This window comes from Pelophylax lessonae (genome assembly GCF_965119305.1).
Source record: "Pelophylax lessonae genome assembly, chromosome: 1".
Lineage (NCBI taxonomy): Eukaryota > Metazoa > Chordata > Amphibia > Anura > Ranidae > Pelophylax > Pelophylax lessonae.
Window position 1 is genome coordinate 756,586,649 of NC_138768.1, and position 25,890 is coordinate 756,612,538.

A 25,890-nucleotide genomic window follows, 5' to 3' on the forward strand; every position below is an offset into this window, starting at 1 on the left:
CTGCTAGGGAAACCTCCCCTCACTTGTGAAATCCAGAGGTTTTATCCCTTCCCCTCTGTATAATAAAATCATGTTCATTGCTTTAGTGTTGGGAATGTCCTTGCATTCCTATTTCAGTGACTACAGTTACTAGCACAAAAAGTACCTGTGGTCCCAACAGTACCAAAGACAGCAATAAAAAGCCAGGAAAAAAGTCTTAATAATTGGGAACGCAGAAGGTATTGGCTCCGGAGTGTCCCTGTAAGTTATTTCTAAAACAATGGCACTGTGAGTGTACATGTAACTACGATATTCTTTCATATTGTCAGTGTCTAGAGGGAAATAATATACTGGTGCTGATAGTCTGAAAGGGTCTGAAATGGACTCTCAAAGTTTGCAGTGTGTATAGAATCTTTAACGCTGAACTCCAGGAAAAGGCATGTTTATTTATCCAGATTCTCAGAACCTTCTGATGATGTTATGTACTGTAGATGATATTTGCTATCTTTGCTATTTTACCTTAATGAACATTATTCTGAAATTGTTTGACAATTTTAAGATGTAGCTGTTCACAGATTGGTGAACCTCTGGCCATCTTTACTTCTGAGACTCTCCGATTCTCTAATATACTCTCTTTACACCCAACAATGTGACTGATCTGTTGCCAATTAATAAAAATATTTGCAAAATGTACTTCCAGCTCTTCCTTGTTGATACCGCTTACTTTGCAAGCTTTTTTGAGATGTGTTGCTGCCATCACTTTTAAAATTACCTTATTTCTTTCCTAAAATGGTACATTTTCTCAGTTTTAATATTTAATATGTTTTCTATTTTCTATTGTGAATAAAATATGGGTTTATGATATTTACAAATCATTGCGTTCTGTTTTTATGTAGATTTTACACAGCACCCTAAGCTTTTTGGAATTGGGGTCATATACGAGCTTCAAAAAAAAAAAAAGAAAAACAGGATTTTTTAACTGATTATAAAATAATTTTCTTTGGAGCCCTGTGAAAGACACCGTAACCCTTAAGACTGCATTCAAACCTGAGCATCGAGTTTTTGGAGCGGTTTTTCAAGCATTTTTATGTTTTTAAAGTGTTTTTGAGCTTTGGCATTTTTTATTTAGCCAATAAAGAAAAATATCATCTGTTTCGTCATTTGTTGCTAAGTTTTTCAGCTTTTTCATCTGCTTTTACTTATTATTATTTATTTACTCATGGTTTACTTTTTTTTGTAAGGCCCCTTTTTACACAATAAAAAACGATTAGGTCCGCCTGTCCTTTTTTTATGGCGAACCTGATCGGGCCACCCTTCTCCTCCATGGGGAGGCAGATGTCAGTGGACATGTTTCCGCTGACACCCGCCTGCCATCCTATCCGACAAGATCCACTAAAAACAGACGGATAGCAATACATTTGCCATCCATCCAGTGGGCTGGATGGGATAAAAACAGACAGCAGTGGGACTCTGACAGGTCTATCTCTGCACAGTGAGCCACACTTTTGTGTCCGTCTCTGCACAGGCTGTGACGTTCCTACATTTTCCTCATTCTCTGCCTTGTGACTGTCTTATAGTGTTGTTTCTGCAATGATGATGACAGGACATGTAGTGACTGAGAGGTGTAAATTGTGTAAAGATGGGCTATGAGTGAAAAACACACTTGTTTCCATATTTTACTAAGTGGTCATAAGCAGGCTTTTAATTGTAAACATTGTATGTGATTATCAGTCTGCTTCTGACCACCTTACCAACTAATGGGCCCCTCCAAAGGTCGCAGGCCCTTGTTTTAAAAAGGACAATTTCCAAACCTGATGAAGATCTCTCTGCAAGCAGGCTACTACTAAGCAGAAGTACATGTGAACCTTTGTAGGTGCTCATTGACTCGAGGACTGGCAAACCCCCTGCTGCCCCTCATTTTGGCCATCCTCAACAGTCTCTTAAGGGTGCTTATATTTTGCCAAAACAGCCCATTTAACCAGGGTGCTTTGCATCGGTTTGCTCTTCTCAAAACAACAAACTTTCCAGCTGTTATATTTGACAACCATCATAAAGGATAAAGGCTGAAAATCTCTGATCCTACCTTCTCAACATTAAAGTCTGTGTTAGCATTTTTGTCAGCTCTTTGGCGTCTGCATCCTTAACACCGCTCAGGAAATTGTGTGTACTTAAATAGATATTGTTTAGCATTCCGCTCTGAGTCTGACAAGTCAGCTCTCCATTGTGTAAGAGAACGGGTTTATGAGCATAAGGCAGCTTGGTCCCTCCTGCCAGGATAACCTTGGAACCTGAAAAATATAACATGGTAAAGTCAAATGGGAAAAACCAAATGCATTGTAACATAGGGCATGGAGAAAATAAACTTCTTTAGAAAGAAAAATAAAGGATGTAATTTATGACTTCTCCTGTATATCTTAGTTACCAGCCTGGCCTGTCAAGCAGATCCAATGACTTCAACAGTTACTGACTTAGAACATGTATACAGATCAGGAATTCGGTCTTCACTTTCTGCACACTTGTAGTAGTTTAGCGATTCAGAAACAACTGAAGCCAAGGGATCAGCAAGGAGCCAGCTTTCAGTGCTTTCTTTCAGTAGCCTGCATCATGTATAAGATCAGGAGTCCTGACCTCACTCTATACTAATACCAGATCAGTGGCTTTATAGGCAGCAAGGTCACTGAATTACAGGCAACTAGCATTCTTCTAAAAGTGGTCAACAATGGCAGCCCCCATTCCTTTCTCAACATATGTTATTCTGAAACTGCTAAGGTATGTGTACATTTTTGACTCTCGTAGTGTTTATTGAAGCATTTTTAAATCACTAAACTAATACTTTTTTAAATCATTTTACAAATCAGCTTTACAATTCTTACTTCAAATGTGTAAACAAAATTAATTTTGCAGATATTTTCTTCATTAAGATATTTTGGCTAATAGAATATAAGAACAAAAGTGAAGAGCTTTCACCAGGGACAAATCATAGCTCTAGTTTTATTTTTTCTCTAAAATCAAAGATGAAATGTGTCTGCTTGATACTTTCAACATTTCACTAATTTTGTTTCCTCCAGTTGTAATTAATCATTACCAGTATGTAATACCTTTATAGAAAACAGAATAGCGAAGGATGTACCTTGTATGGTGTCCTTGTGAAAAACGTATGTAAACACCTTGTCATCATCAAAGGCACAGAAGACCCCTTTATCTAATGCCCAATTTTCCCAAAGTATGCCTTTGATAGTTGGGGAAAAGTTTGGAATCTCATACAGATTATCATTTTGCTGAAAAAAACATGCAGAAAATTACATACATTAGAAAATCAGATCTTTACACCAAAAATGTCATTTTTTTTTACTTTTAATTGAGTATCAACATGCCATTGTCCTAAATTACAAACCATCAGCTTGTCATTGTCTTGGAATCCACGTAAAAACCTGGCATATAAAATGGTATGTCTGGTAACTATCCAGGTTGCTATATTGCATTGAATTTTACAGAAAATATCAGATTTGCAGATTGAAAAGGAAATATAAAAACAATAAATTACAATATGGCTTAGTCACAATTGTATAAGCTATACCAAGGGTAGTGAATTAAAATTCAAGGAGGTCCGGTCACTAAAATTTTCTTCTGGTCGAGGTCCGAATCTCAAGTCTGTGCCATGAAAGATTGTACGCTTATACTTTCCTTTTTTTGGCACAGCCACGCTCTATGATGCTTTTCTTACTGTTTTCTCCACACGCTCTTGTAATACTCTGTAACTGTCCCCAATAGTGTTCCCCCTTACATCAGGTGCCCCTACCAGAGTGATTCATTACATTGGTTCCCCCCATAAAACAGTTGCCACTGTCAGGGTACCACCTTATATCAGATGTCCCCATCAGAGTGCCCCCCTTACATCAGGTTTCTTCATCATAAGGCCCCCTTACATTAGGTGCCATCATCAGAGTGCCCCCTTACATCATTTGTACCCATCAAATCAGGTTAGAGTGCTCCTTTACATCAGGTGTCCCCATCAGAGTGCCCCCTTACATCAGGTGGTGCCGTCACAGTGCCACCTTACATCAGGTATTCAGATCAGTGTGCCCCCTTATATCAGGTGTCCTCATCAGAGTGCCCCCTTACATCAGGTGGCACAATCACAGTGCCACCTTACACCAGGTATTCAGATCAGTGTGCCCCCTTACATCAGGTGTCCTCATCAGAGTGCCTCCTTAACATATGTGCCCATCGGCGTAAGCCCACTAACATAATATGTACCCATCAGAATGCCCTTTATTTTATGTTAAGGGGCACTCTGATGGGTACATTTTATGTTAAAGAGGTTGTAAACCTCAAAAAAAAAAAAAAGAAAACCTTAAAGACAAAGGCATAATGATATACATCGCATACTAGCTCATTATGAAATACTTACCTTAGAACAAAGCCCCCGCAGCGCTGGCCGCTCACTGGTAACATGGCTGACATGTTCAGCTGTCTCACTTCCGGGTTCGCGTCATCCGGCCACCTGATTGCCCGGAGCAGTGATGACGTCACTCAAGTGCATGCCCGCGGGAGACGCCATTCACGGCATACGGCATACGGGTTCATTCAGAGCGCTGATAACGTCATCGGCTGCGTTCAATGTCAATTTCTCCTAAACGGTGCAAGTTTAGGAGATATTAACAGTAACTATAGGTAAGCCTTATCACAGGCTTACCTATAGGTACAAACACTACTTGGGGGGGGTGGGGGTTTACAACCACTTTAAGGGGCATGCTGATAGACCCATTTTGCTGTGCCCATCAGTGTGCCCCTTAACATAAAATAAGGGGCAGCAAACAATGACTGCACTTAAGATTGAGATAGGAGAAAAAAGCACTATAGCACTCTGACAATTAGTTAGCATTTTGATCCTTTTCAATGCCTCCTGCAACCATCACACACAGCAGACATAGCAGGCACCAGATGTAGGGTTTACACAGGTTTAGACAGGTTCAGACATTGATCTCCCATCAATCAGCAGCAGTGATCACTGCTTACTACCTCCTTCACAGTGATCACTACTGCTACATCTCTTCCCACTCAGTGATCATGGTTTTCTTATACTGCAAAAATAGTGACCTATTTAAACACTCCACCTTGTTGTGCTGCACTCCCTGCTTTCTCCTACTTCGTCCTTGCCACACATCACCTCTCTCTCTTCACACATGACATTTACCCTGCCTTACACAGACGGGAGGACGGGAGGCACAGTAGCTCTGAATGGACGAAGCTGCAAGCTGGTGATTGGTTGCTTGGACCGCCCTTTATCTTAACAACCAATCACTGGCTTGTTTAGCTTCCGCCCTCCCTCCAGAAATGTCCCCGCCTCCTGCTGTCGGCTCTGTGAAGATGAAAGCATGACAGCTGGGAGAAGAACAGGCTCCTTAATGGCGCGAATGCTGCGGTCCGGTTGAGAGAGTAATTGGGGCCGGACCTGGACCGCGGGCCGCCATTTAGTGATGCCTGAGCTATACTATTCCTTTTTTTTTTTTTTAATTGTGATATTATTTCCTACAAAAGTGAATTACCCTTTAAGTATTATTCTGTACTCTAACTAAAATAAATCATGATACATGTTAACTTACTGGGCAATACACAAATCCTTCAGTCTTCTCATCGATTAAAACTAATCTTGTTCCAGATGCATCAGGAAAGATCTTTCGTATGCTGACTGGGTGTCGGTATTCATTAACGTATTGCCAGTCTTCAATGTAGAAGTACTTCACCAGGCCAGTCTATATAAAAAGGAAAGAAACCTGGTTTGAAGCTTGTGAAAACTTAGAGAACTGCACTGTCATTCACTTAACTATATTTTAGAAAAAAACATAGATTTGTGCATCTCATGCAATACCAAAGAACTTATAAACCCTACCTTAGGACGATTTAATATATTAGGAGTGGGTGTAATCTCATAGGGCAGGATCTTAGAGCAAACAGATCATTAAAAAATGAGTTCAGCCTAAAATGACACAAGATTCCTGCTATTAGGTTTACAAACCAGTAAAACTTCCTCTGTGCAACTGAATGATCCTGGTTACACTGTTATTAAAAGGCAGAAACTACCTTATGAGTAAAATAGCCCATACAGATAATGGGGCCTCAGTATAATACAATGCACTTTGCCTTCTTGCAAAATACAATGTAATGTATTTTAACATATAACACCTGTAGGCCTCTGCTGGACCCCAAGGGAATGTATAGTGGTTTGAATATGTTTTCGGTTTTCTTTTATTGTCTATTATGTTTAGGAATGTAAAAAATTTTTTATATATATATATATATATATATATATATATATTTTTTTTTTTGTCAGGTTAATGTAAAATGATGCATCTATATATTCAGTTGAGATTAAGGCCCCATGCAACACTTGGCATTTACCTGGTGCATGGGACTCTGACGTTTAGTTGCGGGCAGAGGGCACAGGTGCTTCATCCAGCTCTGCTGCTGGCGGCCTTTCAAATTCTGATCTGACAGCTGCTGTGGCTGAATGATGCACTAAGCAGTACGAAAATTTAGGACAGTATGGAAGGCATATTTCTTGGGTTCTGTTCGTATCTCGGGGTGCATAGTGCTCTAAAAATACATATGATGTACCATCCAGCCGCAACAGCTGTCAATCGAGTTTGACAAGCTGCCATCAGTGAGGCTTGACAGGGCATCTGTGCCCTCTGCCTGCAGCTAAATACCAGAGCCCCATTCACTGGGGCTAAACAACCACTGTGTATGGGACTTTTGGCTTCTTTTCACATTTTCAAACTTAATTCATGCTGAATAAAAAGGAATTCTGCAGTTTAGAGATCTCAATGACTTAACTACTTCAATACTGGGCACTTTTAACCCCTCCTACCCAGACCAATTTTCAGCTTTCATCGCTGTCGCACTTTGAATGACAATGACTCGGTCAGGCAACACTAGAAGCATAAAAAATGTTATCATTTTTTTCAGACTAATAGAGCTTTCTTTCAGTGGTATTTATTCACCACTGAGTTTTTTTATTTTTTGCTAAATAAACAAAAAATACTGAAAATTTTGAAGAAAAAAACCCCACATTTTTCTTAGTTTCTGTTATAAAAATTTGCAAATAAATAATATTTCTTCATTAATTTAAGTAAAAATGTATTCTGCTATATTTCCTTGGGGAAAATATCCCAAACCAATGTAGATTATTTAGTCTTCAGGAAAGTTATAGAGTCTACAAACTATGATATACATCTGAAAATCTATCAATCCTGATTTACTGACATCTCATTTTTTGATGCCCAAAAATGCCAGGATAGTACAAATATCCCCTAAATGACTCATTTTTAGAAAGTAGACAGTCCAAGGTATTTAGTAAGAGGCATGTTGAGTTTAAGTAGTAATTTTTTTGTCACAATATTTTGAAAGATGAAGAAATTTTTAAAAAAGCATTTTTTCACAATTATTACTTTTTTTTTTTTTTTACATACTGTCACCAGTGCAGTACAGCATTATCATATAACTGGTGTGTCAGTGAACAGGGACACTGAATGGTGACAGTATGTAAAAAAAAAAAAATTAACACTCCCTGTGACCAGAACAATACAGTGTTACCATAGTAACACTTTACTACTATGGGGAAGTGATCAGGATTTTTTTCTTTTTTGCACAATATGATTGCTTTTACCAATGAATTTCATTGGTATAAGCAACCATTTCAATCAATTAAACAGATTTATTCAGTGTCTTTTGTTGTGATTAGCTGTGAATGGACAAAACAAATCACAAGACACAGATGGGCTGTGATTGACCCTGTCTGTACCATGTGATCACTGTGACCAATCACAGCTAGGAACGCAATTGTATACAATCAAAGGCATGAAAGGAAGCCATCCATTGTTTACAACTGTCATGTAAACTGATGTGTGTGATTGGTCACAGCGATCACATGACACTGGCAGCAGACCGGTATAGTGATCAGTCATCGGTTGTGTCCAGTGGACACAGCTGGTGACAGATTGAGCTGCTGCACGGCCCCACAAGCAGCGCCTACTGAGAGGGCATCATATGACGTCCACTCAGATTGTAGGAAAGTCCCATCCAGCGGTCAATCTGCCATAGGCCGGGCGGGAAGGTGTTAACGGAATTAAAATTTACACAGACCTGTAACATCTCCTCCATTTCTCTGTACTGCTCAATCTGAGGTATAAATTAGAGACAGAGTGTCTGACAGTAGACACATACTTCTATGTTTTCTTTTTAGATAACCCATAATGGTCTGGGAATCCTTTTTTACATATTAGATGCCTATTTGTAAAACATAGTTCCAACCCTTGTCCACTCCATACAAAACTATAAAAAGCTTTGGCTGAAGTTTCCTCCTAAGTGTCACAGCAAGCGTTTTTTTCATATAGTTTGGAGGATTTGTGAAAAAAAAAAAGTAATCAAAGTTTCTGTGGTGCCCATATCAACCAGATCACAACCGGTCATTTTTCTAGTACGGTTTAAAAATTAGATTTTGGTAGTGGTTTGTCTAGTCCAGGGGTGTCCAAACTATGGCCCTCCAGCTGTTCAGGAACTACAGTTCCCATGAGGCATTGTAAAACTCTGACATTCACAGACATAACAAGGCATGATGGGAATTGTAGTTCCTGAACAGCTGGAGTCCATAGTTTGGACACCCCTGGTCTAGTCTAAGCCACACGTACATTCATCTCCTCCAGTGTAGGAGGATCCCACTACATTTTTATTTTATTTGTACTGTATACTTGTTAGGACTTAGCTTACAACCCCCATCATTTGTTTCCACACAACAAACACTTACTTTTAGAAATAATTAACTTCTTTGTTAGAACCATTTCAGCAAAAACAAATATGTTACATAGTTACATAGTTACATAGTAGGTGAGGTTGAATAAAGACAATAGTCCATCTAGTTCAACCTGTGTAGGTGTGTGTGGCTGTAATCATCTCACATACCCCTGAATGTTCTGATCCTTGAGATGTAAGTCTAAGAGTCTTTTGAAAGCCACCATACTACCCGCAGGAACCACCTCTTGTGGTAGAGAATTCCACAATCTTGTAGCCCTAACAGTAAAGAACCCCCCTCGTTGCCTGAGGATAAAACGCTTCTCCTCTAATCGCATTGTATGCCCTCGAGTCCTCATGCAATCCCTTCGAATGAGCAGCTTTTTTTCTAAGTTGGGATCCCCATTAAGATATTTATAAATTGCTATCATGTCCCCCCTCAGACGTCTCTTCTCCAGGGAGAATAAATCGAGCGATTGCATTAAATAAAGTTAAAGAAAATTACATTAGTTCCGTAAATAAGGAAATCTCCAGTCAATGAATGGCACAGTATTCGATACTTCTCATCAGCAGATGGGAACAGACGAGTCTCCCGCTCCTCCTGAGCTTCTAGCGATTCACCTTCAATCTGGGGAGATTAGAAATGATATATTTTGCATTTCCTTTGCATATTTTGCAAGGAGGAAACATAATTAGTTTGCAAACGTCACTTTGAATCCCAGTTTACATGCCTAGGTAGAGATCATAGATTCTGGTTTGCTTGGCATATTTAGTGATGCACATAACAGTTAATAAAACAGCTCACCTGTTTTCAAACTGGCAAATCTTTCAGGTGTGCACAATCCAAATCTCAACCAGAAAATCTCCAAAGGCAAAAAGAATAGCTAACATCTATATTTTGCATATTGGTTCACAGCCAAATACTGGCAGTAATATGCAGTTACAACAAACAGAATTCTGTTTTAATTTAATAATTATATGTTAAGTGTTTTTGATATGCAACACAATATTTCATATGGTGATCCCCCACTGCTTTGTAGTCACAGAGGGGATGATTTACTAAATATGGAGATTGCAAATCAGGTGCAGTTCTGCATAGTAACCAATTAGCTTTGGGGTTTTTTTTGTTTTTTTGTCAAAGCCTAAAGTGTTACTAAACTCAGAACCTGCATTTACTATATCTGGTCTCCCATAGTACACAAAACATGAAAATGCAATAGTTTTAGTAAATATAAACTGCTAAATAATTTTTCCCATCAGCAGTATATAGCAGTTTTGTGATTTCTATCAGTTCCTTTTTAAAGCTTGTAGGAAAAGTTTCCATACTGCACTGGCTGTCCTATCAGGATGCAGGATGCAGGACCCCTGACTCTCTGTCTGGACAGTGCTGATTGGCCCTGTGTTTATCACATGCACTCTCCCAAAAAAAAAAAAAACTCTCTGCCAATACACACCATACTGAGCATGTGTAGCCTGACTCCAGTAACTGTCTTATCCAGACCTGTTATGGGGACAATGCAAGAAGAGGAGGATCTGTGAATACAGGCTCAAACAGCCTTTTTACACAATGCAGAGGATTAACCCTTTAGGTTTCACAGTGAGTATAACAAGCATGCTTTGCTGCATATATAGACTGGTTTTACTGTTGTGGGTTTAGTAACACTTTGATTGAACCTGCTGAAGTTAAATGCGGATTGGCTACTGTGCACAGCTGCACCAGATTTTGCACTCCCCAGTTTTAGTAAAATCAACCCCAGAATGACAATCTCAAAGTTCCAGCTCAGAAGTGTGTGTAACAGGGGGTGAGGCCAGGCAGTGAGCCTAATATTGTACTTGTGCAACACATGTTACAAGGAAAATTGGAATTTTTCTATAATTTAGCCAATAACAGAGAAGTAGCTCACATCAGTCTATGCCCATAGAATACCAAAATTAGGGAAAGTGGTAGTTACAAATCAATAAGGATATTTCAAAACAATTAACGTTTTGGGTTGATTTAAAATTAGGTATCGGTCGACGGGTTCTGGGTTACTCTCTGACTGAAATAATAAGCTGCTGATTCTTTCTATCTAGTCAGGAGATAATTAGATTATATTCTCACCATATGAAGTTGCACTTTGCCCTCAAACAAAGCAGCAGCATAATCAGAATTTAGGCTCATGCTTGCAACAGTCCCCAGGTATTCCATGTCCTTCAACTTCTCTACACCTGCACAAGAAAAAGAGAGTAACTACATTAAGATGCACAGTGTATTAAAAAGACATTTAAAGAGGTTGTAAACTCGTTTTTTTTTTTTTTTCACCCTGCAAGAGAAAGACATAATGAGCTAGTATGCATCGCATACTAGCTCATTATGCAATACTTACCTTAGAACGAGCCCCCGCCATGCCGCTCACTGTCCAGTCCAGTCGCCCATCTTCCGGGATCGTGGCATCCGGCCATCTGATTGGCCGGAGCCGCGGTGACGTCACTCCCGCGCACGCGCGCGAAAGCCGAAAGTCACGGCACGGGACTCTGAAGGAACAGCACGAGCGGCCGTTCCTTCAGAGCGCATGTGCCAGTGACGTCACTGGCTGCATGTAAGGTAAATATCTCCTAAACTGTACATGTTTAGGAGATATTTACAGTACCTATAGGTAAGCCTTATCATAGGCTTACCTATAGGTACAAGTTGTAGAGGAGGGTTTACTTCCTCTTTAAGAGTTTAAATAATACATCATAAAGGCATAATAAATGGATTACCCTGTATTAGGGAAAGGGATATCAATAACACCATGTTGCATTTTTCTGGGTGCTAAATGTAAAAAAAAAAATATATAAAGAAACATGGGTAACCAAAAAGTGTGCCCCATGTTTCTGAAGAGATTGGCACACAAGGAGTTATTGTTAAGCTATCCTACACGTAGACAGGTAAATACCAAATACAGGAACTATTTTACCTGTGAAAGGTTTGCTTATTCTTTCCAGCCAATTTTGTGATTCAGCCTCCCCAGTCCAGCAGCATAAAAAGGTTCTCTACCTCTACTGCGACAGCAGCAAAGCTTAGTCAAGATCACCCCACCCGACTCAGACAAATCTGCTCATTAGACAAAAAGGGAGCAGCAGTACACCGATGTGCTCATCCTTCTGCTTTCTCCTCCAGCATGTTCACTATGGGCTTACCACAGCAGAGGGTGATTGGCTCGTAGTGCTGCCCTTCCTTCTCTAAGTCTAATTCCTTCAGTGAAGGGGATGAAAAGAGACTGATGTATAGGCAAATGCAGGTACTTGCACTAGTTCCATTTAAAAACATAGTTTGTGAGGTTGAAAAAAGACATCAGTCCATCCAGTTCAACCTATGATGTGTGTGTGTTTGCTGTTAACCATACATTGTATACCCCTGTATGTTGTGGTCTTTAAGGTGCCCATCTAATAGTTTTTCGAAACATATTCATTCAATACATAACTCTATTACTATATCCGCCTTGGGTACAATGTACTGTATGTGCAAACTATACATCAAATTTTCTTGTATGAAGGAAAGATTATTAATATATGATGCCTTTGTGATGTGTATGGCTTTATGTAACAAAAAATATATTGCAAATAACCCAGGCATGTACTCTGTACAGTTTATCAATCATCTCATTAAACACTGAGAAATAATGGATGAGCAGTGGACAGTGTGACAGTCACATGATAAGACAATGTAATAGAGACAGACACATACCATTCTCGGTCAGAGCATAGAACCAAGCCCGGTTGTTCATTCCTACAGCAACATGGTAGGGACCCACAGCAACAAAGTTAGGCTCCACCTCAACAGAAACTGTGATCGGCAGCTCCTAATCAACAATGAATTAAAATGTAAATAAGTCAAACAGTGCTTCTCCATCAGCAGATTTTATACATGTTGTTTGGACATGCCATCAGATTAAGACGCTCTGGTCTGAAGTCACAACATTCATATTAGAGGTCACCACCGTACATGTACCACTGACAATAGAAATGTGCTTGTTGGGGCTTGTAGACACTTTGGCTCCTAGTCGAGCGGTCAAAACACTCATAGGCCAGCTACTATATTATACACGCAAGGCTATTGTCCTCCGCTGGAAGGCCTTCAAGGCACCATCAATAAACTACTGGAAGAATTTAATTAACTTGGCCCTCCCACTCTACAAAACCACTTATCTATCTCAAGGTTGTGTCAAGAAATTCCATAAAATATGGGATTTATGGATTGAAGCCTCCTCTACAAATGCAGACAATGTAGATGACTAGACAATGTGTGCACTTAGTTGATTGTGATGCGCTAAGACCCCTCAGGTATGATCTGAATGATGGTTGATCCCCCCTGACACTCAGGGCCTGAATAGCTAGGTAGCTCATTAATTCCTACATTACAGCCTGAATGCTGAAATGTTCCTTACTTTATTTAATGTGCCAGCCTAAATATTTGATGTGAGCGTACCAACACATGGAGTTGTTTTTCATATATTTGCATGTTTTTTCCTCCCCACCCCCTTCGACAAAGTCAGGAAGTGACGAAACGCATCAGAGGCGTGACCACACGACGTACCGGATAATCGATCGGGTGAGCGGTGGTGGCTTACTGCAGTGTCCTGGACTCCAGAGTTACTATACATCACGCCACAGTGTCCGGATCAAGTAAGCACCCCGATCCCCGCTTATATTAATGTTCTTGGCAAGTGGTTTCCATGTACGTGCATATAGTGGAAGTTTTATGAAATAAAGTGTTTTTACGTATTGCACTAGTGGATTTTCATCTCTCTTTACATGTTATAAGCGGAGTGGTAGCTTGTCAGTTACCAGGAACCCAATATTTCTTGCATCCTGTGTCGTGGTGGAATTCTTAAGCTTGATCAGCCTGATCCATGAGAGTGGAGGGCAATAAGTGGGGGTGAGTGTTCTGGCTGAGGGGAGTGGAGCACAGAGGTGGTGGACCCTTTTGGTGTGTCTCTATTCAGTTGGCACTGGAATTTCACTGGATCGTCATATTATCACTATTTTTCACCTTTTCTTCCTTTTATTGGATTATCTTTCACTGGACTATTGTTTGGACTTATTTTTTGTCTATCAAGACATTCACAGTGAAATTTCAATATTTATAAAACTTAAGTTTTTGGTTTGTTGCATTATACACGTTATCACATTTTATATGTTGGGTAATTGTATATGCACATTTATTTGAGCGCTGCTAAGTGAGATATTATTATTACTTTTTCACTAAATTTTTTTTATTCATGTATATTGTATATTGCGACATGTTAATATAATATCATGATGTTTGGTTATAATATATATGTTTTTCTCTTTTGCACAAGTTTTTATGCATAGTTTTGCTGTTTTGTTGTTCTGGGCACTTTAAATATCCCAATTTCCTCATGATTTCCTTTCCCAAGGTTACATGAGGAAATTTATTTATTTTGAAATTTTTATGTGCTAGGGGATATAGCCCTGTGTATGTGTCAGGGTATTCCACATACCATACCAGACTCTCATATGGGTTTATGTTCAGGTGCTTAACTGGCCTGGACCTCCTGCAGTTTGACAGCCTCAGCTCTGTTGCTGTGTGCTGTGTGGAGGGGGTGGGTCAATTCCCTCCAATCAGCTCTCAGAACTCCCCTCACTGAACTCTATAGTGTGTAATTTCAGCTCTCAGCCCCTTTTTTTCTGACAGCTTAGACAAGCTTTATAAATTGAGTACTTTGAACAGATGTAGAGAAGAGAAGACTGCAGATAAACAGGTACAACTTATGTAGGAAGATTTGTTTCATCTCTGTGTATTACCCGAGGCCAGTCACTTCACTAGGTATATTTAAGGGTTTACAACCACTTTAAAGTATTTTTAGTGGCAGTTTAGTAAAGATACATTTGGAATACAAGTAAACCATGAGCTAGTGATCACTACACAGGTGAAAATGGAAAAAAAAAAAAGAAAGCTGAACTTAGCGCAATGAGACAAAACAAATTAAAACAATTTTTCTTACCCCTTCTACCAGATTGCACACAGTGACCTCCAGCAGGGATGTGAGATAGGCAATCTTGGTGCCACTCGTATCTCCCAAGATAGGAAGTTTGGTTAAGAAGACACTGAGTGACCCTCGCTGAGTGGATACTGCCAACAACTGTCCATCGTCTGTCCAGGAAAGTCTATCTAAACCTTTAGCAAAGAAATGGGTGTTGTTATCCTGTCGATATACTTTTTTTCTATATATTTTTATCTCCTAATGTTCAACTCCATACAAAACATTTTCTGTTCTGGGTAGTGTGATAAAGGGAGAATTTTTTTTGTATTCATATGGGAGTCTCCAGCAATACAAATATGGTTCTTATGCTTCCCCAGTCTACCTAAAGGAAATGTAAAGATGGTTTTAACATACTTTTTTTACTCTTTGGGTAATTCTAACTAGCTCTAAATCCTCTCCCTGATTCATCACTCTGTTCTGTACAAGCAGTTCTATACAGAAGAAAAAAAAGGATACACCTTGTACTAAATATTTATATAAGGATATAAATCGTCAGTTTATAAATACTGTATATATAAATGTTAAATAAAACAGACCCAAATCTGTTGCTGTTTCATTTAAAAAAAAAAATAATTCTATTGCTGTCTGTGCCCCTTCTGATAATATGCTGCTGACTTCTTGTCCTGGTCTAAGGATGTTACAGGAAATCTCCCAAATAGAGGCACAGGCAACTGACAGAAGATCTAACAATTTCCCACCCTATCAAAAATGGGAAAAAAAATAATTTTCTTTTGCTTATGTGAGTTGAACTAAATAAATAACCTTTATGTTAGCTGGTCGGTTACCTTTAGTTTCATCATCCAGTGTGATGATCGCATACATTTCTTTTAGCTCACTCAAGTCATGGATTTTAATACTAAAAGAGAATAGAAATATTACAGTAAGGAGAAAAAAATAAAAAAATAAATAGTAACAGACAATAATAATGCAAAGTGTCTATTACACCTGAGTTAGGGTTTTGTAAAATGATTGTACACAATTCGATTTTTTGTTGACATAGGACTTTTTTAAATATGTATGACCCAGAACTTAAACTGATACTAAAGTCTAGCTTTTTTTCCCTTAAGTCCCCATTCACACTAGCGCGACTTGTCAGGCGACTTGGTCACCTGACAAGTCGCGGTGGGTCGACTGCCATAGATTAGCACAGGACCCGTTCTAATAGGAGCGACACAAGTCGCTCCGACTTAGAAAAAGGGTCCTGTACTACTTTGGGGCGACCTGGAGGTGACCTGCATTGACTTCAATTATATGAAGTCCGTGCATGTCGCTCCGAGGTCGCCCCAGCAAGTCGGTTCGCCCCTGTGTGAACGGGGTCTAAAAATAACAAACATGTTATACTTACCTGCCCTGTGCAGTGGTTTTGCACAGACCTGCCCATATCCTCCTTTTCTCGGGTCCCTCTTTGGTGCCCCTGGCTCCTCCCTCCTGTTGAGTGCCCCCACAGCGAGCCGCTGCTTGGTGTGTCCATTCAGACACAGAGCCGTGGCCTGCCCCATCCCCTTTCTCTCCTCGTTGGCTCACTGACTTTGATTGACAGCAGTGGGAGCCAATGGTACTGCACTGCTGTCTCAGCCAATGAGAAGGGGGGTTTCGGACAGCCGAGTCTCTCTTGCAACATCGCTGGATCGGGATGGACCTCAGGTAAGTATTAGGGGGGCTGGGAGCAGCTGCTGCACACAGAAGACTTTTTATCTTAATTCATTAGGATAAAAAACATTCTGCCTTTACAACCACTAAAAGGGCTTGTTTCAGGAGTCGCCAAATGATGCCAGGATATAATCATTATTGTGCAACATGGCAAACTCTGGGGGAATAAAAATAAATGGAATATAAGAGCACTATATGCCAGAGCTCATTGTAAACAGGTCCCGGGTGGCACTATGGCAACTCAGGCATATGTAAAAGTAGATGGAAAAAGGGAAAATGGGGGGATATAGGTTCGGATTACAAAGTAGGTCTCATCCCTGATATACAAGGATGACAATCTATTTAATAAAAAAAAAAATACTTTTTTGACTTCCACTTGTAGGTCGCTACAGTCCCACCCTGTGGGGAACTTTTTTTCTTTTTTTGTAAAAGTAGATAAACTGTGACAGAGTATAATTATTACCAGAGAGCTGATGCTAAGCCCCGTAGGATGTTCAGTATCAGGCAGTCATGAATAAAGCAGAAAAGGTCACCGTTGTCTAAGTACTCTTCAGACAGCAGTGATACAAATTCAAAAACTTTATTTTTCTATCATGCTTGGTAAAAGTTCCGGTGAATACCAAAATCTCGACCCTACCATTTTATAGTCCAGGGCTGATTTTAACAGCCTTCTTAGTCCTGAGTGTAAACTTGGAATGATGCTGTAGCCAGCAGTCAATGCACATAAGGATAAATGGATGGTTTGGAAAAACTCTTTCACTTACTTGTTGTCACCACAAGATGCAGCTTTGTTCAGTGACTGTGAAATGGCAATGCTGGTTAGATTATCTTTGTGGTTGCTCGCCTGGAACAGCTCTTGACCAATCTCACTCATATGTGTGGAAATCACCACAAAGAAGCCAAGGGAGAAGCCAATCATGATGTAGCCATCACCATACCTGGTCAAATACAATGAACAAACCTCAAATATAGCAATCAAACACTTCTTCATTATACCATCAAAGCATACCCATAGTTCTCTGGTTTGCAAACTTCTACCATAAATGCCTTACGTGACCTTGTTGGAAAATTCACACAGATACAAACTAAGCCAACACAAGGCCGTAGCATCCCGCATCACCGCCAGAAGTGACGTCAGGATCCCAGGACCCACGAGTGCCAGCGTTCCACCAGTTGACGGGGAGCCCACGGACACCACCGAGGCCGTCCCTGTACACACGGAGGAACCCCCCCTGCCGCTCTCACAGGGATCCACTGCCTCCACCACCAGGACCCGCTCCAGTGATGCTCCTGATGATCAACATTACTTGACTAACTGCATCTTATTCACCGACTAAATGTGAGTGTAATACTGCTGCACATACTTCAATAAATGTCTTGCTGCACTTAGAAGGCGCTGCTCTGTCTTCCCTCCTGTCTATATTAACCCCTTAAGCTGGCTATACACTGTAAGATGTTTCTTGGTCAGCCCTGCAGGGCTGGATAAGAGAATCTGTTGATTCACCTTACATCCTAAACAACATGCATAGAGAAATCTCCCCTTTTGGCTATTGAAATCTGACAGATGTTAAAATACCCTAACAGTGCCTGGATCTGATTGGATGCAAGTACTGTTTGGGCAAGAATTTTCCTCCCAACTCCTTTGATTTTCAGATCGCAGGATGTCAGGAGGGAGCATGCTGAAAAGGCCACCCACGGCTTGAATTTCACATTATGTAACGTTGCTGTGGAAAACAGAAAGAAAGGCTATGAGTAAAGACAGTCCTTGTATACAGGAGATTTTATGAAAAATATACAGTAAAGATTTATACAAAAAATACTTGAGATGATTGTAGAGGTATTAGTGCACATGCAGCAAAAACAATTAAATACTATCTATGATCAATTTCCTATTTATAGTAACATTCAAATTTTCAGGATAAGCTTTCGGGTGTACCCTCTTCTTCAATGTTCAAGTAGTACTAATACACAAAATTTTAGCAAAATGTTAAACAAACATACACAGGAATGATATTAAGGAATTTGTCCTCCAGGTCAGCCATAAAGAAATTTGCATATTGGGATGTCATTTTACTTCCCATAGAGTTACCCATACACTGAAGATAGATGTCATTATTGAAAGTGAAGTAGTTTTGTGTCAGAATGAATTCAACAAGCTGTGTAAACATCTTCGAGGCTGTATTTGTGGTTTGGTGAGGATGATAAAAATCTGTGACAGGCAGCAATCCCATCCTTGTGAGGGTAGTTACTGTAGAGAGATTCTACATTCACAGTGACGAAGTGTGTTTGGTAATAATTGCTGTATATTGTTAATCTTGTTAAGAAAATGAGTTGTATCTTGCAGGAAATTAGCAGTATTTGTGACTAATGGTTCAGTAAGTGTGTTCATACATGTTATGAAAGGTCTGCCTGGTTTCCTGGCTTGTGGATCTTGAGCAGTATGTTGAAGTCCCCAATTTCTGGATTATCCGGGATCACACTGACATGTTCTGAAAGTAGGTAGGTTGGTAGTGTTTTAATGAGACCTTTTCATTTTTGAGTAAAACCTTGGGTCAGATCACAAGCCAGTTGGTTATAATAATAGCGCTTTTCCACTGCATGGAACCGAACGGTTCGGCTCGCTTTTGCGCTTTTCCACTGCATGGTACCGCATGGTACGGTGTTGGAACGGTTCGGTACGGTACGGCGGCGCTTTTCCACTACATGGAAACGAACGGTACGGCTCGCTTAAACAGTACCACCTCGGTTGTGGTTCCAAGAGGGCCGTACCGGTACCATATCCCACAATCCTTTGCATGCAGCCTTGATTGTTTGTCACTACTAGCCACTGATTGGTCAGAGAATCGTTGTTATCCCACCCACTTACTGCTTTAGTGGAAAAGCAAACCGTACGGAACCGTTCCAACACTGTACCATGCGGCACCATGCAGTGGAAAACCAAACCGAGCCAAGCAGGGCCGAGTGGAGCCGAGCCGATACTTGCAGTGGAAAAGTGCCATTTGCCAGGTACCTCTGGACCTCTCGTATATATTTGTTTTTATCCACCACAACAACCTCTTACCCTTTATCTGCTAGTTTGATGGTAATGATTATTGCATAAAAGACTATAAAAAAATTATTTTGCATGGGTGGATATCAGATATTCACAGTTTGAACCTGTCAATATAGGTGTCCAGGTTGGGGTTACGTCCTTGTGGAGGTGTGAAGTTGCTGCTCTTTTTCTTTTTTTCACAGTCTATTGTCATGGGATTGCTTTCATTTCTGTGAAAATATTATTTGTGCCCAAGTCTCCTGAAGAGTTCCTCCATATCTGAGAATAACTGTAAATTATACAATTTGGTGGTGGGGTAGAATGTAAGGGCTTTGGAGAAGACTGTTTTTTATTGTTCAGAAAGCTTGTGATCTGGCAAATTGATGATTCCGCATTCCTCTGTTATGTCCACATTTTATATATCATATCCACAAAGATTGTCTTATTAACATTCTGCTAAGACTTTGTGTATTAGTACTGTTTGGGCCTTTTTGAATTCTTCTCTCAATGACTGTATGACTTGTCTTGTATGTTATGTCTGTATTTTTTTTTTTAATGATTAAAAATTCCGTTAAATAAAATCTGATTTAAAAAAAAAAAAAGAAGCTTGTCCTGAAAATTTGGATGTTAGTGCAAATAAAAAGGTATCACGGACAGCAGTCAACTGTTTATGATACAAAAATACAGATTTTAATAAAAAAAAAATCAATTTTATTGTATCATTAGCCCCTGTTCACACCGGTGTGACTTGTCATGCGATTTCACAGTTCCAAATGGCATGACAAGTCGCACCCCCTTGCCAGGAATGGAATCCTTCCTATCACCACAACTCATGTCGCAGCGAATATGAAAAAGGTTCCTGCAATACTTTTTACCGATTTCATTGGGACTTGCATAGACTTCTGTTAAATGAAGTCGCAAGCTGCAGTAAAATCGGGAGTGCATATTTAACTGATGTGCAGCTTTTAAATCGCACTGAAATAGTCAAAGCACCAGTGTGAACCAAAGCTGAGTCACATGCCAGGTAATTAGTGTGTAAAGATATTTTCAGAGCATAGGATTTTCATTTTTTCTGTTTGTAACCCCACTATGGAGATTCTCCCTCCCCTATAAGGTGTAGAAGTCTTTCATCGCTTTGGAAATCTTCCCTTTAGGGGCACAAAGGGCAATAAAAATCTTATAGGGGCTTTAAGCCATCTGTGCTCTATCCAAAACAAAATTACATAATAAAATAATTTGGGCTGGATTGGACTCATTATATGAAACCCACTAATTTTACCTTTGTTATGACATTGGGGCTTATTTAAAACAGAGAGATGATATTGCTATACACTGTCTGTTATATTCCACTGGGGTACGTAAGCTGTGGATTGCATTTTACAAACCATTCAAAGAATGAAGATGGGATGTGTAGCCTGAATGACCACATGGAGTTCTTTCTACCAAATGAACACAGAGACTTTGACAGATCCACTCCTGGCTTCCCCCCACAGCTCATTCATTTTGATCGTGCTCCACCAGCTCCGAACTCCTATGTTTGATCTGCAGTATTCCAGTGGAAAGCTGTAAATACATTGTTATATTTTTTTACCATTTGTGGGACACAATGGCTCCATAGCGCTGCTGAAAGGCCAGTTCTATAGGATTGTCTGGATCATTCAGATTGAACAGGAACAAGGTTTTCTTTCCAACAACAACGCTTACCTGGGAACAGGCAGAAAAGATGGTATTAGATAAAAAGAAAGAAAAATAATAATAATCAATCAAAACTGTGTACAACCGTGAACATTGCAAATAGTATAATTTTATGTTATGTGAGCAATGCAATTGTCACCTTACAAGATAAAGCCAAAGGTTTGTGAACATCTGACCATCACATATATGGCCAAAAGTATGTGGACACCCCATCAAGCTACTTAGTTTCAGTGTTGCCAGTGAAGAGTACTGCTAATGCTACAGCACATAGTACAAATACATTTTAGACAATTGCGTGTTTCTAAGTTTGTGGCAACAGTTTAGGGAAGAGACTTCTCTATAACAGCATGACCGTATCTGTGTGTGCATAGCTAGGTCCATATAGACATTGTATTGTAAGTTTGGCACAGAAAAGTTAGAATGGCCTACAGAGAGCCCTAGCTTAGGCCTGGTAAACATAAGACAAATATTTAGTCCGTGTGTACAGCAGTCTGTCTGGCTTCTGTAGAACAGGAATACCAGAAAAACATCTGGCTGCGAGCACTGACCAATACGTTCTGGCCTGTCAGAACACAATAGCTCAGCGGGGAGATAGCTGTACTAAAATAGCATCGTTAGTACAGCGACCTCCTCCCGAGCTCATGATGTGTACCAGGCATTTAACCTCACTCATGATGAACTGGAATGCCAATTACAGAGGTCGCACAAAAAGACCTGTCTAGGTCTAACATCAGTACCAGACATCACAAAATCACAAATGCTCTTATGGTAAACTCCAAATCTTGCGGAAAGCTTTCCAACAAACTCATATACTGTAGGTATGATGGTCAGGTATCCACAGAGTCTTGTCCATACAGTTTAAATTATTAATGTAGAAATGTGCCTTTGTATGACATAATATTCACAAAAATATTTAAAAATAGGAGTGAAAAAAAAAATACTATTACCCAAATTAGGAAAGAAACAACATAGAATTGGACACCTACAAATTACTAAGCTCTATTGTCCTTCTGATAATGCTTTATCCTTATTAAACGCAATGAATATCCATTCAGTAGAGGTGGAATGCAAGCTTAAGAAAAAAGCTTGAGCATCTATTAAAAAACTGTCAGCAACTTCTGCAAATCCAGCTTCTGGTAACAGATGTCAGTAAAAATCTCTTTCTCTGCCCATCACACAGTACTGAGACAGCGCACAGGAAAACCCTATGGAAAGTTTATGTTCAGCAGATTTCACTAATTATCCTGTGCAGCAAAATTTCTGTCTGAAAAAAAATTCTGTACCTACGCTTACATTAGATACTTGGATACAAAAGAAAAAAGCTAAAGGATGAAGTAAAGAAAGGATATACTGATATTTCTATTAGTCAGCAGAGCTTGTCATACAGGCTACTAGAAAGTGAGACCCTACTATAGAAGAAGTATGTCATTTATAATTTATTTAAAACAATAGGTTTCACAAATAATGAAGATTTCATGGAAAAAAAGTAACATTGTTGCTTTAAATCTTACTGTGCTCTCGCCTTGTGATGATCTTTCATCTGTCTTCATAACAGAGAACTGGATGTCGCTTGGCTCCATTCTCACTGAGGTCTGTAAACCAAAAATACCATTTATTGACTCACCAGTTTTTTTTTTTTTTACTATGGTTATCTTTCTGTTAACTCCTGTAAGTTGTCCTTAAAGTAAAAATCAGAATTCCAAAGCAACAGATTCACTTTAATGCATCTCTACCTCTAGCTTATACTTACCCTCCCTTTGCTTCCCCGCAGCTGTCTTCAGCCACCAGGAGCAGAGAGCTAGCCCTGCAGAAGCTTCATGGGCTGACTTGGAGTTTACATGGGGTTAAGATGTGACTGCTCTCCTACATGCTGACTCTAGCCAGCCACATCCCATGTATTACTACCATTATAATAAGCGTTGTCTATAGCCAGCAACCAATCAGATTTAAGCTGTTAATTTCCAACATGACCTGGAAAATTATGGTGGAAAGCAGATTTGTTGTTATGGGAAACACAAACCTTTTGGGCTGAATTATTAAAAATGGAGAAAAGAACATGAGAACAAATCTCGGGAAGATAATGAGAGTCAATGTCTAAAGCAATCAGCTCTTGTGATAATCATGTTTGGCCCTCCCATGCCTCACTATTGGTACACCATTATGATGATGGCCTTAATAGCCAATACTAAAGTGCGGGAGGGGGGACAAATAACTGACTATGGGAAATGGACTTTATTTGCATGTCAGAGTGCCCTAAGTTTCTGCACTCTGTGAGAACTATGTAAAAAAATTGTGAAGGTACATGGTGGTACAATGCGAAAGTCATTTTTAACTTAAATGTGCCCACAAGTTTACTTTAAATGGCAAGGGACTGTACATTACCTCGTCTGAAGATAAAATATCTGATTAGAATCTGTCAGCAATATCTATAAAGAAACGATCAGGATCAAGTTTCTAAATGACATCCTACAGTGGTAAATGGTGGCTGAAATCTGATTTGTGGTTATAGGCACATTTGGATTAACCTAAAGGCAGATCCATTCATTAATTTCAGCTCCTAATGATTTTCCACTACATCTATTAATAGGGGGTTCTAGACAGACATGTATTATAGGTAAGCTGGATGAGTAGAATATTACTGACAAACTGTGACTTACCTGTCTGATTGTGTCTCCTTCCTGATTGCTGATAGTGATCATTTTATCTTCCCCACCCAGTGCAAGTAAATTCTGAGAGCTCCAGCACCCACAGGTGATGCGTTTAGTGTGTTTACCTGCAGAAAGTCAAGTCAATGATTCAGATTACCAGTAAGAACTGCCAGCCATTTTAGCCCCACATCATCTGTTCCTTTATTAAAAAAAAACATTTATGTCCAATAACATCAATATACCGTCATGAAAATCATTATGAATTTGTAGTAATAATTTCTGTATTTTTACCCATATCTATTTCCAGTTATTGTGGGCATAATCAACCCAATCTCACCCTCGATTCAGCATGTAATATGAGGTTTGGGTGAGGAACACTCAAGTAGGTCTACCCTAAAGCTGGGTACACAAGATCTGAACATCAGCTCGTTCAGCAGGAACTGGACGACATTCAGACAGTGGGGTTGATTTACGAAAACTGGAAAATGCTAAATCTAATGCAGCTCTGCATACAAACCAATCAGCCCCCAGTTTTATTTGTCAAAGCCTAATTGGACAAGTTGAAGTTAGAAGCTGATTGGCTACCATGCACAGCTGTAACAAATTTTGCACTCTCCAGTTTTAGTAAATCCACCCAGTGTGTACAGCTGCCTGTCTGACAAAAGCCAATCTGTTGAACGGTCTTGCTGGAAAAACCAGCATCCAACCAGAAGCCGATTAGCACTGGCAGCCAATGGCTGCCAGCACTAATCAGTGTGTTCTGGTGGGGTGGGTGAACACAACAGCAAAGCGGGGGAGATCAGTGCACTAACATTGCTAAGTTAGTATAGCGACCTCTCACTTTTTTTTGTTCAGCCCAGACTTCATGTATGTACCTAGCCTAACTATAAGGGGTGACAGGAAACATTTCCAACCTGGTCAGTAACCGTTTTCTTCAAAATCTGTCAACAATGAGTTTGGAAGTACCTATAGACAATCCAGTTGTTGTTTGTTCCTGCAAAAATGTCAGCAACAGAAGAAAACTTTGTCTATTCTCTATGAGTATTTTTAGTACATAAAATTCCTGCCACAATATAGAAATATAGAGGAGTGACATCAGAAAAAAGACCAAGTGGTCCATCAAGCCTGCAATATTTTTTTTTTTTTTTTTTAATATTTATATATTTTTTATTTTTTGTATTTTATTTATTTATTTTTTTTGTCTGAGCATAGATCTATGTTTGTCCCAAGTATGTTTGAATCCGCTTACTGTTAACTGATTTACTACCTCTGCTGGAAGTCTATTTCAAGCATCAACTACTCTTTCAGTGAAATAATGCATTCTAAGATTAGTTTTGAACTTTCCTTCTGCTAGACTAAGGTCTTGTCCTAGTGTTCCTGCTCTTGACTTCATACTGAAAATACTGCCCTCCTTACCCTTATTTATACCCATGATGTATTTACAGGTTTCAATCCTATCTTCCTTTTTCCCTCCAAACACTGAAGAGACTAAGACAAGATATGTCTATTATAAAGTCACAAATATTTTGCAGTCTTACCAAGCACAGGTACTTTCCGAGACGTCTGCAGGTTGTAAATCAGTAAATTCCCTTTGGATGTCCCTACAGCTAGCAACGAACCAGCCTTGGACCACAGAAGGTAAGCCATCTGATCTCTAAAGGAAGAGAAACAGTATTGATATATGACTGTGTATGAAGGGAAACTAGAACAAGTTTAGGTTAATTTTTATATTAAGGCTCCATTCACATTAGAGCAACTCCAAAGTTGCACGATTTCCAGCGTGACTTTGATCTGACTTTACACTCTCTGGATCAAAGTTGCATCAAAGCAGTGCAGGCACCTTTTTAAGGTTGCTGCGACCTTAAGTTGTACTGATTTGAATGGGTGCCATTGAAAAGAATGTGCTGTGACCTAAAAAAAAGTAGGAAATTGTTAGAACCGCTGTTCGGTTGTGTGACTTTCCCGGGGAGGTTCGCTCTCTCTCAGTGCTAGTGGGACTAAAAGTAAGGGGAGATTCAAAATTCTGAGTTATCACCAGAACAAGAGACTAGAGAGAAAATCTTCCAAT

The 25,890-nt window shown here is 39.6% G+C and overlaps 1 protein-coding gene across 1 annotated transcript in view; it reads right to left on the bottom strand.

The window, feature by feature from the left end:
- Positions 1–25,890, bottom strand: part of WDR19 (WD repeat domain 19) — an 87,991-nt gene that overhangs the window by 44,760 nt on the left and 17,341 nt on the right. Inside the window, exons 5-17 of the mRNA XM_082243513.1 lie at positions 25,361–25,476; positions 23,832–23,947; positions 22,686–22,766; positions 21,071–21,183; positions 17,213–17,386; positions 15,584–15,654; positions 14,760–14,932; positions 12,479–12,593; positions 10,871–10,977; positions 9,275–9,397; positions 5,586–5,735; positions 3,110–3,257; positions 2,063–2,267 (exon numbers count right to left, since the gene is read on the bottom strand). Coding sequence (XP_082099639.1) covers positions 2,063–2,267; positions 3,110–3,257; positions 5,586–5,735; positions 9,275–9,397; positions 10,871–10,977; positions 12,479–12,593; positions 14,760–14,932; positions 15,584–15,654; positions 17,213–17,386; positions 21,071–21,183; positions 22,686–22,766; positions 23,832–23,947; positions 25,361–25,476 — 1,692 coding nt within the window. The remainder of the gene's footprint in view (positions 1–2,062; positions 2,268–3,109; positions 3,258–5,585; positions 5,736–9,274; positions 9,398–10,870; positions 10,978–12,478; positions 12,594–14,759; positions 14,933–15,583; positions 15,655–17,212; positions 17,387–21,070; positions 21,184–22,685; positions 22,767–23,831; positions 23,948–25,360; positions 25,477–25,890) is intronic.